Source organism: Alosa pseudoharengus, unplaced genomic scaffold (genome assembly GCF_046254945.1).
Source record: "Alosa pseudoharengus isolate Yale_2024_CS ecotype anadromous, Long Island Sound unplaced genomic scaffold, YU_APseudo_1.1 YU_APseudo_1.1_scf_16, whole genome shotgun sequence".
Lineage (NCBI taxonomy): Eukaryota > Metazoa > Chordata > Actinopteri > Clupeiformes > Clupeidae > Alosa > Alosa pseudoharengus.
Window position 1 is genome coordinate 18,683,193 of NW_027468630.1, and position 23,926 is coordinate 18,707,118.

General features: G+C 43.2%; 1 protein-coding gene across 2 annotated transcripts in view; it reads left to right on the forward strand.

Annotated features, from left to right (window-relative positions):
- tspan4a (tetraspanin 4a) overlaps positions 1–23,926 on the forward strand; it is a 49,421-nt gene that overhangs the window by 2,079 nt on the left and 23,416 nt on the right. The window contains exon 2 of one of the 2 annotated variants that reach the window (XM_076287331.1): positions 16,254–16,333. In XM_076287331.1, the coding sequence (XP_076143446.1) occupies positions 16,271–16,333 (63 nt within the window). In that variant the 5' untranslated portion in view covers positions 16,254–16,270. Of the gene's footprint in view, positions 1–14,856; positions 16,334–23,926 lie in introns of those variants that run through there. The other variant, XM_076287330.1, reaches the window with a different exon arrangement.

Genomic DNA, 23,926 nt, shown 5'->3' on the forward strand with positions numbered 1-23,926 from the left:
CATGAGAAATCAAAGAGCCTGTGTTTCCTCCAGAAGGTGCACTGCTAAGGCCAATATGAATGAACAAAGTCCAGCCACTCTGTTCATGTCATTCATATAGTCTTTTTCCTCATTTCTATCTTGAAAATCCCATATATGATTAGGTGCAAACACGTCCTTTCAGGTGTACCATATTTCTTAATGTTTCCCTTTCATTTAATTTAATTACATGGTCAATTAGCTCTGTTCATTAGCCTTTGTTAATGGAAGTGTTCACTGTGTCATCATTACCTCCGAGGAAGAAATAATGACAGTAATCTCAGCCCCAACTAGGCCATAGGCACAGGTAATATATCGGACTAATACTGTAGATCATGCCTCTAGTCCATTTCAAGCTTTTAATCAAACATTGTCTTTGTATGTGATATAACATATTGAATGAGGTTTCATTATTGTGTGATTTGCATTTTTGGAATACATTTTTAGTGACATGAAAAGCTAACCTTATCCCAATTGCAGAATATGTAATATAGACAACAGTAAAACCTGTTTCAATTTGTGTTTGTTTTGTTTGTTTTATATACTCTTTTGATCCTTCTGTTTAACTTTTGTTAAAGCATTTGTCAACATCCTCTAATCTAGACTATTTTGATAGAATATCATATGAAGGGGGGCCTCTGCACAACACTATCAGTGTAGCCTGAATACATCACTCTGCAAGGAGAGCAGGAGTAAAAAGAAAAGTGAGACATTTTAGGGAGTTTGATGAGACAGCCCAAGCCTTCAGCTACTCCCTGGATTAGTATAATCAGGTGGTGATTTTGGGGTCACTTATTAGTTTATCTCATTTGGCCACCAAAATCATCACCTGATTATACTGATACTGATACTGTCACTTTTACAATTACACTTATACAATTTATATATCAGATTGTATACATATTGTACTGCAGAAAATGTTTTGTTGACTCAAATTAACACAGTGAAGTTATCTTTGAGTGATTGAGTTAATTTATGTTTTGGTTGGGGATGCTGTAGTTATGTTTTGGTTGGTGGTGCTGTAGTTACAGTATGGTTGGGGGGTGGGGGTGCTGTAATTATGTTTTGGTTGGGGGTGCTGTAGTTATGGTTTGGTTGGGGGTGCTGTAGTTATGTTTTGGTTGGTGGTGCTGTAGTTACAGTATGGTTGGGGGTGGGGGTGCTGTAGTTATGTTTTGGTTGGGGGTGCTGTAGTTATGTTTTGGTTGGTGGTACTGTAATGTTTTTGTTGGTGGTGCTGTAGTATATGGTTGGGGGGTGGGGGTGCTGTAGTTATGTTTTGGCTGGGGGTGCTGTAGTTATGTTTTGGTAAGTATAAGAATAAGTATATATACTCTTTTGATCCCGTGAGGGAAATTTGGTCTGCATTTATCCCAATCCGTGAATTAGTGAAACACACTCAGCACACAGTGAACACACAGTGAGGTAAAGCACACAACAGCGGCGCTCGGGAAGCAGTGAGGGGTTAGGTGCCTTGCTCAAGGGCACTTCAGCCCCTTTCTACTGGTCGGGGTTTGAACCCGGCAACCCTCCGGTTACAAGTCCGAAGCGCTAACCAGTAGGCCACGGCTGCCCCAGGCTGGTTGGGGTGGGGGTGCTGTAGTTATGTTTTGGTTGGGGGTTCTGTAGTTATGTTTTGGTTAGAGGTGCTATAATTATGTTGTGGTTGGGGGTGCTGTTGTTATTTTCTGGTTGGGGATGCTGTAGTGTAAGTCGAAATTCCCACGGGGACGCAACCTCTAATCTGACCTGCGATCATTTCTCGATCCCACCCCATCTCTCTTTCCCACTCACCTCCTGTCACTTTTCACTGTGCTATCTAAATAAAGGCAAAATTAATATGTCAGTTTATGTGTAATAAACTTGACGCTACACGTTGGTATAACTTAGATCAAAGCAACACGATGACTGGGTTAATCATTTTTACAGTGTATTATGAATATCAATTAAGAATAAAATGTCTAGATATACCACAAAGGACAATGGTTGGTACTTAACATCAAACCATTTTATGGGATATTATGTAACAGCATACACACCTCTCTCAGGACCTTTCAGGATGGTAAGAAGGCTGTACCGTCCCCACAAGCATAAATGTTGATGTTGAGGAAAAGGATATGTTGGGTGGAGACCCAGACACAGCTGAACAAATTTGCTGAAATCTGCTGATATTGAGTGGGAGATTAGGAGTTGGGCATTGACAAGAATAGCCGTTGAAAATTATCTTTCACATTTTATCTTGATTTCAAAATGATTTTCATAATCAAAATGTGTAGTATGACCATTATATATTATGCTAATAGAATTTAGATGGAAAATAAATAATAAAAGATAGCCAGTCATTTTAGTTGCATACATACACGTGTACGGCACGTTGAGTGATTTTATAGAATTGACATGTTTGCCCTATCCCTGACTTACCTATTGATAGAATGAGTGGCACCTTGTTTGTTTTCAGTCCCAACACACATTCCACCAGAGTGCAAATAGCATAAACACCTCTTTCCGTGTAGTTATGCAATTAGCATAATGACAGATTTTTGTTGCCAGTGTAGGAACGCTAAATAAGTGTGACCTGTATGATGGTAGGGAGGCAAAACATCTCAAGATGGATGAAAATCTGGTGAGTTGTTTGTTACTATAGTATCTTTTTCCTAATAGTTATTATGTCTCTGCCGTTGCGCTGCATATTTTTTTCTGAAAGTAACTTAATCTTACATGGTGTTCTTTTTTTCTGGATTCCTTTTTTACCTGCTCTGAGCTAATTAACTTTTGAGAGAGAGAATGCTTTGACAACTCCCCGGGCTCTGCAGGCTTTTCCATTAGAGTGAAAGACGAGAGAGAACAGTAGTTTATGCAGTGTCTGACTTCCATTGACTTAAACACAGAAATTCTCTGGCAAATTTGCATTTATCACAACCTTAGATGTCAATTAAAACAGTGCTCTGCGACTGGGAAATCCTTTTCATGATGAGCACTCAGGGGTTTAAATCTTGCTGATTATGGCTGGAGGTAGAAGTCAACGCCACAGACCTAAAGACTCAGTAAATGAGGTGTCTTTATTTTCTCCCTTACCGATTTGAAATTAGTCTGTTTTTCAAAGTAGCCAGTTGACAAATTCCAGACAGATATACTTCCAATAGCAGGGCCTGCAATTGTCAAGGCAACCTTGTGTAGTTTTTACAATTAAAGTAGCGTATAATGTAATTCATTCTGATGGCACAGGGCACTGACTGCAGGTGTTCATCTATCATTCAGATTAACAGCCCAGAGGGATTCTTTCACCATCCAGTCTTGACTCATTCTTAGTGCTTCAATAGCACTAAGAAAATGCACCATCATGTATTAAAAAAGCGATATCGAGCCAGATATCAGGTATCAGCATTAAGCTGAATTTTATATTTTATGATCAGAAAATACATAGTTTTTAAATTGATATTTTGGATATTATTATTGGATAAACGCATTGGCATGTAGCCAATTTTGATTAAAGGCTTTTTATATTTATGAGGAGTGGCTCAAACCATTCCTGAACCATTTTTGCTTTGTGGCAGGGCACATTATCCTGCTGAAAGAGGCCACTGGCATCAAGGAATGCTGTTTCAATGAAAGGGTCCACATGATCTGCAACAATGCTTAAGTAGGTGGTACGTGTCAAAGGAACATCCACATGAATGGCATCCTGGTGCCATATGTTCCCCAAGTAAGCGACGCGCACGTGATGTAAAAGAAAACGTGATTCATCACACCACTTCTTTCATTGCTCTGTGGTCCAGTTCAGATATTCACATTCCCATTGTGGGTGCTTTTGGCAGTGGACAGGGGACAGCATGGGCACCCTGACTGGTCCATGGCTACGCAGCCCCATACGCAACAAACTGCGATGCACTGTGTGTTCTGTCACCTTTCTATCAGGACCAACATTAACTTTGTCAGACATTTGAGCTACAGTGGCTCGTCTGTTGGGTTGGACCACACGAGCCAGCCTTCACTTCCTTCGTGCAGTTTTGGAGATACTCTGACCCAGTCGCCTAGCCATCACAATTTGGCCCTTGTCAAAGTCGCTCTGAAGGTTTTCCATTTTCCCTACTTCTAACACGTCAACTTTGAGGACAAAATGTTCACTTGCTGTCTTATACTGTATATCCCATCCACTGACAGGTGCCATAATAACGAGATAATCAGTGTTATTCACTTTACCTATCAGTGGTCATAATGTTATGGCTTATCATTATCCTATTTTACCAGCAAACACAAAAACAAAAATGTGCAAATATTAAGTTTATAATTAGAAGTTAATTTGCTGTAAGTAAAGTCTTAAATGTATGTCATTTTGCTCACAATATTATTGCTTTCTTTTTGCTTTACTTATACATTTCGGACACTACTCACAACCAACCATCACAACCATGATTTTATGCATGACTGCATTTTATGAATATGAATTTGTTTTCTAACAAACCATTCTCTTCAGCATTTCATCATTATAAGTCCAAATCATTGCAAATATTGCTGTTGTGGTTTTGGTGGTTTGGTTTGGTGGTTTACGGTTAGCTCCAGTGGCCCAAAATAGATACACATGTACACAATATATAGGAACTTCCACCTAAGTGATGTCTGACACAAGCTGATGAAGTAGAGGTGGAATCTATATAACATGTCATAAGACTTTGTTACAATATTACCCTCCACGCCCTGTAAAAGCTATCAATGGAGCCTGCCTAGTGAGGACTCTGTTACCTAATAGTCTTTGTTATTGTGTCTGTTATACATTCATAGAACAAATACTGTACGTAGTGACCGAGATAGACAGCTTTTAGACATAGACAACTTGATCTTGAAACACCTGAAGATATTGATATGCTACTGTATGTCTGCATTTGGAAAAAAGTTTTACGTTGGCTGTCACCTTAATTGGCTGTGGTATGTTCCTCAATTCATTCCCTTAATTTGAAACTTTGTCACGGACGACTTCAGAGTGCACATGGTGAATTGATATGCAAGTTTTATCTGGTCGACAAACCAGGGACTACTTCATAGGTGAGCAAATATACAAAATTAATTAACATTCTAATGAGTACACCACAACCGGGAACTCAACAAAGCCACGAATAAATAACACTCTGAAGCTCTATAGGCTTTGACCGAATCATATCACATTAAATCATCTTTCTGCTCTGTGGTGCTGATATTGGAGGAGATTGGTGACAGGTGAGTGCCCTCGACCTGTGGTCTGTCCGGCTCCCAGTATCCCACTACAGTGATAGGAACAGAATGTTGTGAAAAGTCTACAGAAGGCATGCACTAAACTTAGGGTGCAGGACTAAAGGAAAAGTCACAGCAATAACATCAAAAAGTCTGCACACCAGTAGCTCCCGAGCAAATATTTAATTATGTGACGTGAAGCAGACTTGCCCCAAAACGTCACATAATTAAATATTTGCTCAGAAACTACTGGTGTGTGGATTTTTCTGTTATTTAACAGAGTGCTGTGACTCTGGGCCTCCCAGATTAAAACCTAGGTTCTAGCCTTCTGTGACCATGAAAGATGTCAAAGCAGTTCTACCAGAACGACTCAGTAGACAGAATAGAATCAGTTAACAATTTAATTAGTAAAGGAACGGCTTGGATGCAAGCATGATAGAGTCCTGAATAGGTAACAGTCTTTGGCGTAGGCCCCGTCTCGGATCCGTCCAGCGATGAGCGGATCTCGTCTCCTGCCGATGGATGAAGGCAGGGGCTGGGAGCCTACCCCCCACGACGAGACGGGGACCAACTGGTGGCGGTGGCTGAAGGAAGATGATGTGGTAGGCAGACCGTGCCCGATGGACGTGGACTGCTGGCAGAGGTGGCTGGAGGGGAGGTGGAGGGGACGTCAAAGTCAGCGTACTGAGAAGCAGAAGCAGTGTTAGGTGGTACATATTTAAAGAGCCCACTGAATTCCTATAGGCTAGCGCTGATTGAATGAGTGAATGATCAGATTGCAGGGCTTTCCCGAAAGTAGGCAAAGCTAAGATTGGCTCCGTGTAAGCATGGGAGGAGTAAGCTACACTACGAGTCTTCCTAGTAGAACTTTCGCTGAAGCTATCATTTACCATAAATCCTTGGAGTGAGATTCTGGCTAAACAAAATACACTTTTGGGTGATTCTCAGTCAAGGCCTCTCAAACAGCCACATGGTAACTGTGTACTTCTCTATAACTGCTGAACTCCCCATCAGATAGATGGGACTATGACTATAATGAATACACTGCTGTTCCATGTATCCATCCATGTGCCTGCTTTGCACTGGTGGTGATGGGGTACTTTGACATATGTGAAGAGTTTTGGATGTTGATTGAGCACTTTTATGTTCCTTCCTCTCCTCTCCCTTCCCTCCCTCCTTCCTCCCCTCATCCAGTCATACATGCCCAACCTGTCAAAACAATCATGCTAGCAGTTATAAAAAGGCAGAAATACTTTCATTTTAGTATTTGTATAAATGTATAGCATTCATATTTTATTTGATTTGATTCAATTATGTATAGCACAGCCTCTGCAATATATATATCGAGTGAACTGCAATATATATACAGTTTCTAGTTTAAGAGTATCAAATATCATTAATCCATGTTTTCATCCTCTGCTCTTACAATAAATCCTAGCATTTTCAGTGACCCGAGAATTATGACCTTAATCTATGCAATGAGAACAGAACAAACCTAAAAAGCCTTAACCTTAATCACATCAGTAGCACTGCCTGCTCATCAATCAATACCTGCCCTGTGGACTCTTTATATGATGATGGAATCGTTGAGACAAAATTAATGCTGCACCTGTGAAACTTATGTCACCTAGTGGCCAACGGTTGAATAATCAATGGCACTGGCCCCAGCAGCAGAAACCCAACAGACAGCCAACTTATAGTTTTTCCTCTGAGCGTTTGAATAGCCAGAAGCTATATTTGTCACGCAGAACTTTCCCTCTTGTTTTATTCCGGGAAACGGAACCAAGGTCAGGTTTGGCGCAGCCTTAAAAAACAAAGATGACAGCAGATGTGGTTCAGGGTTGTATTTAAGTGAGTGCTGTCTAATCAGGGGATAATAGTATTAATCTAGCAGTGACAGACAACCCCTTTGCGTTGAGACAGGGATTTGGCTCATGTTGTATATACGGCACATCTTACTGTCTGCTTTTTAATCCTCATTTCTCCTCTTCCTGTAACCTTGCCAACCATTCTATCATAATGATTGCCTGGTTATCATAATTACCGCTCAGTCCTACTTGAAAGTCACTTAGTTGCCCGCCTCTACCTGTCACTGACTAGGAGATTATGTGTCTCAAGGCTAAGGCTCTGGAAGATTTGATGTATTACATCTGTGCTTATGATCACTGCACCATGTCCTTGCCTGTTGCAGACCTCAAGTACACGTCTGTGTTTTGTGAGTGTGTGTGTGTGTGTGTGAGTGCGTTGTTGTGTTTTGTCCAGTATTAAGTGAAAGTTTTGATTCCTGTTTTGACACATGGGTTTGTGAAGGCTGGATTATTTGTCTCAATCTTCAGGCACCACTGGTAGATCGGATTGTGGCCACTTAATCTTAATTCAGATGAAGACAATGGCACCAGGATTATGGTGATGTTAATGATGGGGGTTATCCTCCACCTCGCCCACCCAGCCTTTGTCTCCCATACCCTCCTCTCTCAAGACCCTCACCAAATCCTGCTCTGCTCTGCTCTAATTGAGGACAGCAGCTGTTGCACACTGATGACTTTTAGGATCCAGTAGAATCAAATGTTTTGATGAAAACATGTTCAGATAGTATGTTTATGGCATGAAGTTACCATGCCATTTGCTGAATCTTATCTGCACTAAGCTACATGATAATTGTAGGAAAATTGTTTCTATTTGTTTTTACGGGCTAGTTATGTTCTCCCTAAAGTCAGGCAGATTTTACTTTTGTGAAATTTGCAATGAACCAATGATAAATAAAATAAATAACAGTTTGAGGAAATAATAAAACTATGATAAACTGAGCTTGGTGGTACTTCAGTGATCATTACACCTCTGAGCACCACTGAATAATTAGACACAGTATGAGACTACGCTGGCATCTCTCATCATTAAATCCCCTGGAAGTAGTTTGAGACAGCATGGTCCACCTGAAGTTGCAAAATGATGATGTCATTTCGGCGATGATATATATTTTGAAAGAACTCTGAACTAATAAAACGAATAATGACCAACATATAAATGGTCTGAATGTCAACAATCTACAAAGAAACATTGAACAGACAGTGCTTGGTTAATTTGTTAGAACTCCAATTGCAGTGTGTCTTTGAATTTCAATAATATACCTCTCTGAGAGTGAGAGAGACATGCTGATTTTCCTTTCAAATAAGAATAATAAGAGCTATTTTTTGTAAGGAATGGAATGGATTGATGTGCTGAATGCTTTTCAAGGCTAATGGAAACCATTCAAACTAAAGGAAATCATTCTCTGGAGAAGAATAACAAGAATAATACCTTCTTTTCTTCTTAGGTAAATGTGTATTGAGCATGCAGTTTGAAAACTAAATAATGTTATCATCGACAACAAATAAGGTAATGGTGTCCACAATCACACACAACCGGACTGTGTATTATGTATTTCTGTCTGTCTTTCTTCTTTAACATGCAAAGGTTGCAATTTGTGGTGATGATTGAAATTCTAGTACATCTCAGTGAGTGATGCAGAAATTCAAATAATGATGTCTCTCTACTCAGAAATTCAAAGCCTATTACATCCCATCCCATCATTTGTTGTCTACACTCTGAAGGATCTGTGTATAGGCAATAGAATTTTCCATTGGTACTTGTGGTTTAGGTGTATGGCAGCTTTAGTGCTCCCTATAGCAGGTAACATGGCTGTTTAAAAAAAAAAAAAATAGAAAGTCAATTGTGACAAAACAAAATCAACGGCATATTGTGCTGTGAAGGTAGGCCACTTACGGATACAAGGTATTGTATGCTATGTGACGACACGTGTTGCAGCTGTCCCCTGTTCTGATTATATCTTGTGCCCAGTTGTGGTATATTGGTAAATCTAGCTTGTTGATTAGCAGAAAGCGCATGTTGTGCTGTGGAGGAATACCTATACCGATCCCGTGTACAGCATGCAGTGCATGTTGCAGCCATCTCCAGCCTACTGTGCATTGCTGTTGAATCCTGCATCATCATGTATTAATAAGGTTCGGTTTCCCATTGCCTGCCCTGGGAAGTCCTCAACCAATAGCAGAAGGACACTTTAGCATCTTACTGTGTAAAGCTGAAGTATACATATGCTTTCTATGCCAGAGTTGAAAGCTTCAAAATGTTGCTTGTTTTTTAACTTTAGTCTTGTTCATACGTTCCCATCCCATTAAGACCTAGGTACACCCACTCCAGTGCATGGGGGCAGCTGTGGCCTACTGGTTAGCGCTTCGGAATTTTTACCGGAGGGTTCCCGGTTCAAACCCCGACCAGTAGACATGGCTGAAGTGCCCTTGAGCAAGGCACCTAACCCCTCACTGCTCCCCGAGCACCGCTGTTGTTGCAGGCAGCTCACCAGGATTAGTATGTGCTTCACCTCACTGTGTGTTTCACTAATTCACGGATTGGGATAAATGCAGAGACCAAATTTCCCTCACGGGATCAAAAGAGTATATATACTTATACTTATACTTATACTTATACACTGTTTGGACCTTGGTAATAAATAGGAAAAACAAATATGGGTCATTCCACGTCAATTCAACCAGGGCTCACGCAGTTAGGTCTCAAAAAATTCTGAAAAAAATACCAGGTGTACCTATCATTTTGGTTTTCATTTGAGCACCCAAACACCTTGTGGGAATATGTGGCCACAAATGGCACTGTGGTAACTGTATATAAAACATATTGATCTCAATGGTGCATTTTGCCCATGTTCAGGGTGGAAAATAAAAAAGAAAGATTTGCATAAGACAAGTCAAATTGGTTTGCTTTTTGTGAGAATGTTTCTACTTATCTCAATAAGGAACATAAATAAAGAGCCTATGTTGAGTACAAATATGTCTTCTGAAGGCCTAAACAGAGCCCAGCCAAAAACTCCAATTAAATTTTGATCAACTTTGAGGGACAGCTATGACCATGCAGGATTATCCAGACCAAACGTGACGATTTTGCTACATACTATTCATGTACCAGCATGCAAAATTTGAGCCTCCTACATGGTTTAGTTCTTGCGCTATGGGCTTGTGAACTATGACAAAAAAAAAGAGGCCAAACAAAATTGACACCCCCCTCCCCCCGTAAAACTGGCTGTATCTTGGAAAGTATTGATCTTAAATAAAAGTAATTTTACAGTGTGTCTCCTGGGTAACATAGGTACATACTGTAGGTTTCAGAATATTTTGAGACCTATGTGCGTGGGCCCTGGTTGAATTGACGTGGAATGACCCATACGCATCATTAAAGCCACATTAGTAGCCTAACATTTGAACAAGTTAGTCCTTTCACTTGACAATACTATAATGATATAATGTTCTGATCTAAAATAAGATATTTTTAAATTATTTCAGATATTAAGGGATTTGGTGATGCTATGATTTTCATCTTTCTTTTCACAACTTTGGTATCACACCTCTTTCAGGTCCTGCCACTGGTGTACTAATAAATGAGATAGACAGCATGTATGCTCAGTGCCATGTCTTTTGAAAGTGCTTGACCCGCTGTGTTACTACAGTGACAAAAGGGCAACATTTTAATTCATATTAAGAGTAAACAACCCTCATGGATGCGATGAGATTTAGAGAGCTCCATTTTACATTCCTCTTTCAAAAAAAAAAAAAACCTGTGTGGCTCGATGAAACTACCAAACCTGGTAGGATATCTGCTGTTGTGCACTTCTTTTTTATGTATTTATATTCTTATTTATTTATTTTTTTGGCCTACAGCCCTTCTCCCATGTCATTTCACGCTTCTCTTTTCGCAACACACAGTGTTTTGCTCAGTTCAATTCTCTCATGTATTACTTATGTGTATAGATTCTTGGCAATTTTGCTATTGGGGATGAAGTGCTCAGTGTTTCTGCTCGTTGTGTTTGGAGAGATCCTTATTGGAGAGATCCTTAACCTAGTCTCTCCCTCAACCTGAAATGCTCCATCACTATAATAATGACTGTTAAGAGCAGTGTATTAGGAGTATATAGTATATATACTCTTTTGATCCTGTGAGGGAAATTTGGTCTCTTGGGTCTGCATTTATCCCAATCCGTGAATTAGTGAAACACACTCAGCACACAGTTATCACACAGTGAGGTGAAGCACACACTAATCCCGGCGCAGTGAGCTGCAACAACAGCAAACATGTGCCTACTGGTCGGGGTTCGAACCGGCAACCCTCCGGTTACAAGTCCGAAGCGCTAACCAGTAGGCCACGGCTGCCCCCACTGCACTCCTCACTGGGGATTTTTGATGTCTTGATGTGGCACATTAATCAAAACTTAGTCTGTATTTCTATGTAGCGGCACACATAGTTTTAATTATTCATTAAGCAGACACAAATATATTGGCCTACAAGTAACCCAACTGTCTAACCAGCTCATGTCAAACGCAATTCCAGTGTTATATACTGTACGAGGCACTTAAGGAATCATTGCTCATCCTCTTGGTGAACACAGCTCCACAAGTGGATGGATGGAACACCAAATCCTGCAAGGATGGGTATGGGGTATTAAGGGGTTGGATGGTGTATAAACATGTGGGTATGGGGTTCAAAGTAACTAAGTAAGTATTGTATTTATATAGCGCATATAAAGGGGTGGGGATGGGGTATAAAGTATTAAGGAGTAGGGTATTAAGGGATGGGTTAGAAAGGGATGGGGATGGGGTATTAAGGGATGGGGATGGGTTTGAAAAGGGATTGGGATGGTGTATTGAGGGATGGGGATGGGGAAGAAAAGGATGGGGATGGGGTATAAAGTATTAAGGAGTGGGGTATTAAGGGATGGGTTAGAAAGGGATGGGGATGGGGTATTAAGGGATGGGGATGGGTTAGAAAAGGGATTGGGATGGTGTATTGAGGGATGGGGATGGGGAAGAAAAGGATAGGGATGGGGTATTAACGGATTAACGGATGTGGATGGGGCATGAAGGAATAGGGGTGATGGGGGGGGGGGGAGAAGTTAATTGACCACGGGCCCTGTCACTCATACACGGCACTGTAGTGGTTGATTGAAATGGTATCTCAAAGGTCAGTTGCCTTCAGTCTAACAACAAATGATGTGAGTGAGGACATTGCTAATATAATGGATGTTCCTTTATTACTGCAATATCCTGCTAGCAGTACATTCCTATGTTAATTCCTAAGCCTTCTTTATCTCTCTGTATTGCTCTAACTTTCATTAATTTACTGTTTACCTCGATATTTGTCTACATTTTTCAAATTTCAAAACGATAAATGTTTTGTTTTATCTGTCCCTATGATGTATGATATTGGCTTGCCTTCAGTCAAAATAGTACTCAAAGTCAAAGTAACCACAGATGCCTAATTTAGTGTCAATAATACTGAATATAACATATAGGGTTATATATAGGGCGCTGAAACAGCAAAGCTGTATCCTGGTGCCTTAAACATATTTTACAGTCTACATCTCCTTTAGCAGTAAAAATTGTTCTTCAAACCCACACAAGGCAGAGAGAAACTTCAAAGACCTCCTCATAGCCTTTTTGTAAGTAGGCCAATCTTTAGTAAAGATTCCCACTGGTTCTAAATATCTGTCCTCAAAATAATTTCCCTCCATCCTCTCAAAACGGAGGCCAGTTGACTAAAATTACTAACGTGTCGATTAATGTATGTATTATTTATGGGATGTTTGAATGATAACCTACTTAAGATCCATCACACCATATATAATTCATTTATATATATTTTCCTACGGTGACGCTCATGATTCTTAGTTTCTATCCTTAAGTGCCCCCCCCCCTTTTTTTTTTACACTTTTTCGGCTAGGCAGAAGTACCCTCTTTCAAAACAGAGAGGCAATAGAAAATGCTCCAGGTCTTCCTTTCATTATGTGAAATACATTGCAATCCAGTGGCTGTCTGACACAAAAATGAGTAACACTTTTTCTGCATGGTTTGTTATGTTAGCGAATTAAACTGTTTTAAGGCAGTATTCACAAAGTAATGTTGTAAGGTGTAGCCCCAAATGGAAGGTTTCCATAGGTGATCTGTTTGAAAAGACAGGGCAAGATGGGTGGGGAAGATGAGTAGTGCAGAGGAGAGAGCATTAAGTGTGGTTAGGGAGAGAGTGTGAGAGGGAGGGAGTGCGAAAGGAAGGAAGTGGAGAGGGAGGGAGGGAGGGAGGGAAAAGCACAGGCAGTTCTCTTAATGATGCCTCTCGGATTAGTGTCCTAGGCTGTGAAAGGTTGCAGAGTGTCACTCTAAATGAGGACTGCTCTCTGAGAAAGGGAGGATGGGGAATTAGAGATAGAGAGGGCTGGCTGTGAGTCATTACATACCACTTGCAGTCTGCTTTTTCTGCAGCAGATTCTTAGTGCAGTGTGTTCCATCATTTCTGGCAATTACATTCAAGGGGTCCGTTTGTCTTTTTTTGGTTATGCACTCCTGCTCGTAATTGTCTACTGTCGGAATTGTGCTGTGCTTACTTGTCCGCACAGAGGCATTTGTAAGCGAGCCCGCATTGTTTGCCAACAGGACATGCTGTGAAATCTGATCACACGCTGACACATGCTTCACAGCCCGCACGGCTCAGTGGGCTACCTGTCTCTTTAAGCAACGCACGCCAGCATACGAATGGGGGGGGGGGCAAAAAAAGAAAAAAAAAAAGAAAACACGTCAGCCTTTGGACCACCACTTCAGATTGCACGGTCAAATCAAAACACTCGGTTTTTCAGACAGAGCCTCCTGATTACACATCCGCGTGCAAATGAGAGGCTTGCAATCGCAGTGATTGACGGCTCCCCTGACAGCAGTTCTCAGGCTGCCACATGTGATGAGCTGCGTGAAGTGAAATATTATTTTTTCTGTGTGTGTGTGTGTGTGTGTGTGTGTGTGTGTGTGTGTTATTAGAGTGTTTGGTTTAAAAAGAGTTTGTGCTGCAAGGACCGCTCCAGCATGGGGAGGGAAAGATGCACAGGGAGAGAAAGAGAAGGGGATGGAGAAAGAGAGAGAGAGAGAGGCAGAGTGAATGAGAGAGAGAGGAGAAAGAGTGAATGAGAGAGGGAGAAGAGAGAGAAAGACAGCATGAGACAAAGTGAGCGAGAGAGAGAGAGTGGCAGAGTGAACAATAAAGGGACAAAAGAGAGAGATTGAGAGAGAGGGAAGGAGAAGAGAGATTGAGAGGGAGAGAGAGGGAGCAAGAGGCAAAGTGAAGGAGGAATGAGAGAGAAAAGAGAGAGAGAGAGAGCAAGAGGCTGAGTGAGGAGAGAAAGTGAGTGCATGAGGCAGAGTGATGTAGAGAGAGAGAGTCTCTTGCGCAGGAGTAATGTGCTGCATGGAACTGGTGCGATAACGGAAGCACTGGTTTCCTTTGTGTGTGTGGTCACGGGAGAGGAAGAGTAAGAGACAGGACGAGGCAGATGAAAGGGATTGGCCGCTCGCTTTGGGGGCGTGTCTCCGGTCTAAGTGACTGCTAGGATACTCCTCCTTCTCAAGGTTTGGGGACAGTTACCGATGAAGAGGGGAGCCTCTTGTGCTGTGTGTGCGCGACAGAGGGGTTTGTGGGCGTCTATGCACGCGCGTGTGTGTGACACCGCATAGGGTGGAAGGGGAGGAGAAGGAGGAGGGGAAGCCAGAGAGGGAGGGAGGGGAGAGAGGGAGAGAGAGAGCTCCAGGCTTTAACTGGACTCCTATTATAATGCTGCAGTCTGTTTTTTCTCCACTGCAAGGAAAGCATCCACCTCTTCCACTCGGTGTCTCTGGGGTTGAATTTGACCCCTCAAGGCAACTACCTGTCCTCTACCTGGTGAGGAGACACAGGACGTACAGCTGAAGAAGGAAGAAAGGGACGACACTTGGAATTCCTGTCAGAAGAACGGTTGAGATCCGAGGCTGGGACCATTTGGAAATTAAATCAAGACTGAGTGTGTGAGAGAAAGAAGGAGTGCATGTGTGTGTGTGAGAGAGAGAGAGAGAGAGAGAGAGAGAGGGAGAGTAGCATAAAGATCAGAAGCAGGCAGCAAAGAACAAGATGAAGCACTGAGCTGAGGAGGAACGGAAGCAGGCAGCCTGCTGGGGTACCCACTGCATGCTGAGGACATCTCTGTGAAGAAGCAGCCACTGGAGCTACAGGAACTCTTTTTACCTGATTTCAGATGGATATACATGTTTTTTTCTCTCATGCTATATCTGTATTCAGTTCTTATACAACCTCACAACCTTTATTCCTGTAATTTGTTTTATTCATTCATTCTGTTCTTTTAACTCAAACTTTCTGGTAACTGTTTTAAATGTATTTGTGTTAGTCGACGTGTCTGTGTAGACTTGCATGGGAGAGTTGTTGTGAGTGAACAGGGGCGAGCTTCAACTATAAAGCCCAGCTGAAGCGTTTGAAAAAACTGCCAGAGCACCTGCCAGAGCCCAGCCCACGGGAGCATGTGCTTACTCTCAAAGTGAGAGGAAACTGGCTAGATTAGAAAGGCGCATGAGTGTCAGAAACGGATTTCAAGAGAAGCCTGAAGCTTTACGGACATTTTAATCTCATGGAATTATACGCTGGAACCAGACAATTACCACCATAGATCTGAAAGCTGTTGTTTTAATCTACGTGCCTGGTTGACTGGCAAAACACACCTTCCCCGGGGCACGACCAATGATGTAAACTTCATTGCTTTTTTTTTGAGTCAAGCTTTTCAGAGAAGGGGTATTTGTGGAGACGTTGAGCTGTTAGTGGAAAGGGGATTGGGGAAGGGTCCGTTTGCATTCTCCTCGCTTGTGACTTCACCTTTATCGATCTGGGGATCATCTGGCCTCTGGGGGCCACCGCGCCGGGCCCCAACCCCAAGATGCGGCGCTCGAGCACGGATGAGACGCCGTACCGGCGCAGTCCGTCGCTGGACAGCAAGGCAGGCTCGCCGCCGCTGCGCTACAGCGGGGAGTACGAGTACCGCAGCTCGCCGTTCACCTTCGGCTTCCGGACCACGCCGGGTCCGCAGGCGGCCAAGGGTCGCTACACGTCCACGCAGGGCAGGAAGTACGTGGTGTTTTACCTGGACCTCTCTTTCATCTTCCTCCTAGAGCTGCGGCGCTGCAGGATGGCAGAGGGCTGCATGCGAGCCCTGCGCTATGGCATGGTCTTCTTCAACCTGCTCTTCTGGGTGAGTGCCTGTGTTTACCACTTACTATCTCTCCACCTCTATTGGTGTGTGTATGTTGTGTGTGTGTGTGTGTGTGTGTGTGTGTGTGTGTGTGAGGAAATGGGCAGTGTGACGGAAAGGTAAGGACTGGTTCAGTTATTTATTTATGAGTGGATGAATGTATATCACAGATGATGTGAAGAAGTTTATCTGTGTTCTGTAAAAGTGCACAATACTCTCTCTCTCCATCTGTGTCTCCCTCTTTCTCCCCATCTTGCTCTCTCCTGTCTCTATCTCTCCCTCTGTATCCCCCCCTCTCTCCCCCCCTCTCTCTCTCTCTCCCACTGTCTCTCTCTCTCCCACTCTATCTCTCTTTCTCTCTCTCTGCATTTTCATGCAAGGCTGATGTAGATCGTTGTGCTTTAGTGATCGAAATTAATCAATGTGTGGATGTCCCCTAGTGATTCTTGTTTTTTTTAATTAAGTTAGATCTGAGATAGCTCTGTGAGGGGTTATGCTATTTCTCTTTTCCATTTCTCCTTTAAAATGCATGCATTGATAATACTCCTGCAATACCTCTCAGTGCCTTGGCCTTTGTCCTCACACATCCCATATCACATCCCCTATTATGCATTGGCACCTGCCTCCCTTGCCTCTGTCTGTCTGAGATATTTACATTGGTCACAGCCCTTGATAATATCTCTCTGCCCTTGGGAGGGGAGAGCGAGTGACTCAGTCAGTCAGATTAAATCAGACAGTCTGCCCCTCTCACTTCATCTCAGCCTCGGTGACACACAGTGGCCCGTGTTCCTCAAAACCAGATAGCCCCTTTACTCATCTCCTCCTCTCCCCTCAGTGCACCTGCCTTTCTCAGTGTGTGTGCCAAGCATGCATGCGTGGGTGGGTGGCTGTTTGCGAAGAGGCTGTGTGTGTAGGTGTGTGTGTGTGTGCGCATGTGTGTGTGTGCATGTCTGTGCGTGTGCGTGTGTGTGTGTGTGGTGTGTTTGTACGCATGTGTTTGAGATCGTGGACCAGTACATCAGTGTGTACATAATGTGATTCTGTGGAGTTGTAAATATAGTGCCCTTTTTGCTTAGTGTGCAGGTGTGCACCTTATTTGGTAATAAAACGCAGCCTTTGACAGTTCTTGAATTGCAATCTTGCCGCAATCTCCTCAGGTGAGAGCCAGTCACCCCAGAGCTCTTTAAATCAGAGACTGTCAGGAGCGGGTCAGCTCATTTATGTGATTTGGGGGGGTGGGGGGGGGTGTGGAGGTCAGCAGCTGGTGGAATTGGGTCGGCTCAAGCGGGATAAAGAAAGGGCTGGTTGGGTAAATCAGGGGAGTGGTGACTGTCCCCCCCAGATTAGTGTTGATGCATGTACCACCGCCTCGTAGCCTTCTGTGAGTCAGAGAAGCCCTTAATAAGCTGAATTGGGCCAAGAACACAAGCACACAGACGAGGCAGGGTGCCCCTTTCAAAACAGCAGGGCGTTTCTTTTGTATGAATGAGTCTTCTTATTCACATGTGAACACACGCACACACACACATACACACACATACACACACACACACACACACACCCGCATATACACACACACACACACCCGCATACACACACACACACACACACACACACACACACACACACACACACACATTCATACCTTGATGAAGCCATTAACAAACATGCTCATACACATCCACCACATTTATTTTCATCTACTAGGGAGCAATAGATAACAATGTGATCATTCTGTTGCCACAGCCCTGTAGACATGATACAGTATGTCAGAATCTGTGGGAACATCGCTAGGATTAACGCAACACTTTCTGCTTTTGTGTTTATCCACTTTCCTACATTAGACATTCAACTCCCCGGAGGTCTCAATACATTTTAAATATTTGAACATCCTCACAATCTGACCAGAGTGAGGCATATAACCCGGAGTGGTCGAACTCCCACTGAACTGGACACATGGGTATCAGTAATTTCCTGAAGAGCCGCTGAACAGGCAGCGAGAGAAAAGGAGATAAAGCCACCATTTCCCACAGCCAGTGGTGGCAGAGCTCCGATTTGGGGTATAAATGACTTAACTGTGGAATTACACCAACAATGCCCCCCAAAATATCTGCGGGTTCTTGGTGCTAATGCACTGCCCTAATCGCACAGCTTGCAGCCGACCCCCGTCGCGTCCCGGAGAGCTCCCAATCAGCCACTCAATTACTGTCACTCTGTAATTGGACTTGTTAATGTGGAGCTGGCATTTTCACACGGTGGAACCTGGGGCTGTGTGTGGGGAGAGATGGAGAGAGAGAGAGAAAAGGTGAGAGGTGGGAGAAAGGGGAAAGAGGGAATAAATAAACATAATAAACAAACATCCTAACAAAAGGGGAAAATTACAGGAGTGGTGGAAATAGATCAAGTCTGAAGTTCTATGAATGTTTGTGTTCACTTGTCTGCTTAAGTGGGCCAAAGCACAGCAGTCGACAGACTCCATAAGCACATATTGAGCAACCATAGGCAAGTTATGTCCCCCTTGATTTACGATGATCAATGCTGTTCTGGCATTTGTGTCGTGGTTCTGGTCGATCACTTCTGTCCCATGAAGGATTGCACTGCTCTGACAGGGTTGGGGACGGAGGCGGGGGTGAGGTTATCTGGCAATGTCTTGTTCAATATTTCCTCTTAACAATAATGCCACTGTTGCTCAGCATCCAAAGCAAAGGCTGCATTATGTTTTATGTTCCTGTGGTCTTGATGAATCGAACTAAGCCAATGCCAGATCCAAAGATTTTCTGGCATATTTAGAAGCTGCTACAAGCTTCTGGTACTGCTTACTTTTTAGTCCATAATGTTGGACTAATAGCATTTGTTACCATTTTAAAGAAAACAGCAGACGGTCACAGCACATGCTTCAAGGGCTGTTTTCTAAATGTCAACTTTCTCTTTCAAACATTATGCTGCACACGGCCGACATTGAAATCAAAATGACTGTTTCCCCTGGAGACCAATCCAAATCTTAACCTTAAGAAATCTTTCAGTTGTGTTCCCACTAAAAGCACCAAGAAACTCCTCCATAACACAGCTTTTTACATAATTGGACCCAAAGCACACCTAAATGCACCTTCCCCCATTTGGTCTGTCGCAATTCTTTTCTTACATTGACAAGGTTGAAGAATGGAGCCGAATATTTCGGAAAATCTAAACAGCATGCATTGGTATCAGACATCAATCGACTAGACGTCAGAACTCTATTGAAGGCATTTTGCCTAAATTGTATTTGTACGCAATTCCTCTACAGTCTAAAGTATGTACAAACTAACTATGCACCAGTCTCAAATGAAAGAATGAAAAAGAAAAACATGAAAGTGTTGTTGGATCACAGTCTCTTCAGAAAGTGAGTTTCATGGTCTGTGTCCTTGTAACCTTTGCTGGCTCAGTACTGGCATGCTGGGGGAAAGGAAGGCTTTCAGGGGCTTGACCAGATACTGTAATGATCAGATGAAACAGAGTGTGACTCCCCTGAATGGACGGCTCTTTGTGAACTTTGAGCTTTTGGGCGGCAAGGACAGGAGCTAATGTCAATACATATGAACAGGGCAACAAATCACAACGCAAAGTAACAGAAATGCCACAGGCAGGGACCTGGAATGGCAGATACATAAATCTAATTTGGTGAAACAATCCCGTAGAGCAGTGTTTCCCAAACTTTTTTTCTGGGGACCCACTTTTTAAAAATGACAGACCATCGCGACCCATTTCACTTCAAATACCCTGCAACCACCAATATTGTTTTAGGCCACAGGTTCTCCTACTTTTCTATGCCTTCCCCAACCATACATTGCTATAGGATCTAGATAGATAGATCCTGCTTTGAACACGGTTGTGTTGCATTTTGAGCACCATCAGCGTGAAAAGTTGGAAATAACTACTGAAAAGATATGATTTACATGTAGGCTACGTTGCGTTGCAGACAAATGGGTCCATAACACTGTGGACGTCAATTCCGATGTAAACAGCAAATAACTCAAGTCGTTATGTTGTATTGTTGTATTATATTATAGTCGTTATCAGAACAAAGAGGCTTTTACGCAATAGGTGGAAGAATGCACCTTTACTTTGGAGTTAGAGTAGAAAACGAGAGGAATAGTGTTTAAAATATCCATTTAAATTGTAGCCTAATATAATGCACTGTTGTGCATTTTAAATCAGAAATAAGAATGTGAGGAGGTTGCTATTAACTTTAAAGATTGCATCTACAATCGAAACTAGTATGTACATGCAAATTGAATGGCCTGCTTTAGTTGACAGCACGGTCACTAGATTTTAATCGGTAATGTTGAGGAGCTGGCATCTGTTAATGTTCGTGCAAATAGGCGGATTCATGTCCCTTAGTTTGCAACTGCGAGGTAGGCTACATGGCAGGCGCCCACATAACGGTTTCATTTTCAGAGGTAGATATCCATGCTCTGGCACCCCCTCTGCGATGCGTTCGTCCCCCAGTTTCATGAGCTTTTATGACAAAAGCGTGACTGTGGTAGTTAACAAACTACATCCTAATAGAAAACTGTTAGCTTTCCTGGTATCAAATGACAAATGGTATCACAACATAAATTGTGCTGGCGACCCAAATAAAAAAACACTGCCGTAGAGTATATGTCCGGCTGTGACTTTGATCTCGAGGACCTGTTGTCTGGACACATACTAAACCCATTTCATTAGATCTGGTTACACTGTATACATTGGTATCACTAAACGCAATGTCAGTAATGACATTAGTTGCATAGCATTGTGAGTGCTTGTTTCATTGAGTGTTGTGTCGTGTGTTTGTGTGTGTGCCTTGGGGGCTTGGTGGGCAGAAAGTCTGAAGCAGGCTTGATGTCTTGTTCTCAGATGGTTTGGTTGGTCATCACAGCGCAGGGAGTCACCGTTTGCCAGTGCAGGCTGCCAGAAAAAGACGAGCCGCCTGAAGCTATCCAGCACACTTTCATCCAGGCAACACATTGGCTGCCTCAGACTCCTGGATGCCTGAAATGTTGGCCATCACGCTCCAGATGGTGCATGAAGGAAACAAAACAAAATTGATCAACAATGTCTGAAGTGACAGTGTCCTCGAATCTTTGTGAATGAGCCCCCGCGCTAACGACAGAAGGGTTGAGATCCTGCACAAGATGCCGCTCAATCTCCCTGTGTTGTTGCAGATGTGTGCCTGGCATTTCTGGAGCATTTTTCAACAGCGGCTCATTGAGCCCAAACCTAAGATGCCTTCAGTCTTAATGTTGTGATGTGATTGGATTGGGAAGTGTTATACAGCACCATTAGCCTGTCGCTAATGGAGTAAATCAATCTTCAAGTAGATTTGGAATAGGTTTTTCAATATCTCATTGACTATAGTTGCGAAATCTGTCCTTGTTGGGTTAAGGATGTAAAATTGTTTTGTGGATACATCATGTTTATCCCAATGAAGAGAGCAAGGTCAGAGTTAAAAGCTCCAGTGAGAAAACACAAATCAAGCCATTTTCTCTCATCTCACTCTAGATTGTACATCATAGTTGACTTAAACTGAGAAGAGAAGAAGAACCATCTAGTCAGCCCCCATTGCTGAAAAGATTGTCCTTTGTTTCTTGATCGTTTCTTGGCTGTGGGCAGAAATCTATAGCATCGGTAATCCACGTGCATTGTGATGACGCCTCTGTGTCACACTGTTCCTGTGAAATTGGTGCAGCAGAAAGTCGCTCTGTCTCCGCACAGCGTTTAAATCCCCTCACAGCGTTTCTCCCTCACCTACAGTATCATGTCTCACATGAGAGAGGCAGAGACAGCCGTACACGCTGTGTACCCCTCTCTGTCTCTGCCCCCTCCATCTATCTAAAGAAATGAGTTAAATCTCTATAGGCCACACCATCTCCGTTGCAGTAGCAGAGTTGTGAGCGAGGCGAGCAGCCTTTTCTCCATGCTGGTGAATAAACAAGTGAGTGACATTGATTCCCTCAGCAGCTCTGGGCAGCTTGGGATATTATTTTTTTTTTCCCGGGGAGATCTGGATGCCCAAGCAGTCTCTTATCGCTGCAGTAATGAAAAGGAATCAATGTTGATTAAAAATAGCATCTAAGTCAGCAGAACAACTCTTAAGACACTGGGTGTACACGATTTGCTGTGCGCTAAGAGGCTGCGGAGTGTTTAATGTGTAAAACACCAAGGACTTTTGGCTTCAAAAGGAAACAGCTTTTTGAATTTTGAGGTAGGAAGGCAATTAAATGCTGGAATGGTGATGACTGCAAAGCAAAGCTAAAACCGGCAGGCTGTTGCCATATTTACATATGCATTACGGCGTTTTTTAAATCTCATTTACGGCGCTATTGCTGCATTCATTCTGTGTATTTGTAGCTGGTGGTTAACTGTGTGTAGATATGTTCAGCAATCAACTGTGACACACTGCTGATAACAATCACCGTTGCATCTTCAAATATACTGATTATCATAAAATTCATTTTCCATTCTGAATGACAATGCTCTGGCTTGTGTTTGAAACCCTGCATAAAGCTGACATCTAGGCTTTCAGTGGGGAGACAGGCATAATTAAAATCAATGGTCTAATTTGCTTCAACTTGGTAGCATTGGCTATAAGACAAGCATGGGTAGTTTTGCCCTCGTGTATCCTTCCCCCCCCCCCCCCCCCTCTCTCTCCCCCTATTCCCATCTGATTTATAAATTAGTCTTAAACAGGCCAGGGAGTCAGATACCCTCATGTGTGTATGAAGAGACACACTGGAGATAGATGAGTGTCTCATTGCCACTGATGCAGCCCAGGCAGGGGGGTAGGGTTGGGCTGACAACAAGAGACGAAACGGGGGCGGAGGGGGGAAAATAGGGAGAGAGAAAGATCGAGCAGGGTGTCAAAGAAGAAAGAGACTAAGCTGAAGGGCTTAAGCCAGTGAGAGGTAAAGAAATAGAGAAAGGGTTTAAAATGCAGCCACAGTCGGCTGGCACAGCGTGGAAGCATGCAGCCTTGCCTGGGCTCCGTGTGACTGAAAGCTTGGGACTGTCGCAGTCCACAGACAGCTGCCTGTGTTTTGGCTGCGGCACGGGGGTGGCCCAGGGGAGGAGAGGTGACCCGAATTGGAAAGACAAACACAAACACAAACGCAAACATTAACACATACTGACGCACACGCACGCACAATAAACATGCACACGGGGGTGCGTCGCACATCCAGCTAAATGAATTAGCAGGGCCTTAATGATAACGCAGGGCCCAGCGGTGTCCAAGCGTCGGCGGACAAGCCAGTAAACGCTCTGAGGTGTGAGCAGAATGCCAGAAGAGGAGACTGATTTGGATGAAGCAGGAGAGAGAGAGAGAGAGAGAGAGAGAGAGAGGAAGGGAGAGGAAGAGAGATAGTGGGGGGTTGGGGAAGAGGACCAGTGGAGCAGGTGTGGAGCAGCAGGGAGGAGAATCTACAGACGGAGCCAGATTGGCTGATTCATAAGGCCTATCTCTTAACGAGCATTCATTCATTAATCAAAAATTTCTTCCAGCGATGAGTTGAGGAAAAAAAGCTGCAGCAGCACCAGCGTGCGCGTTCCCCTCTCATCAAAAGGCTGAGCAGCATT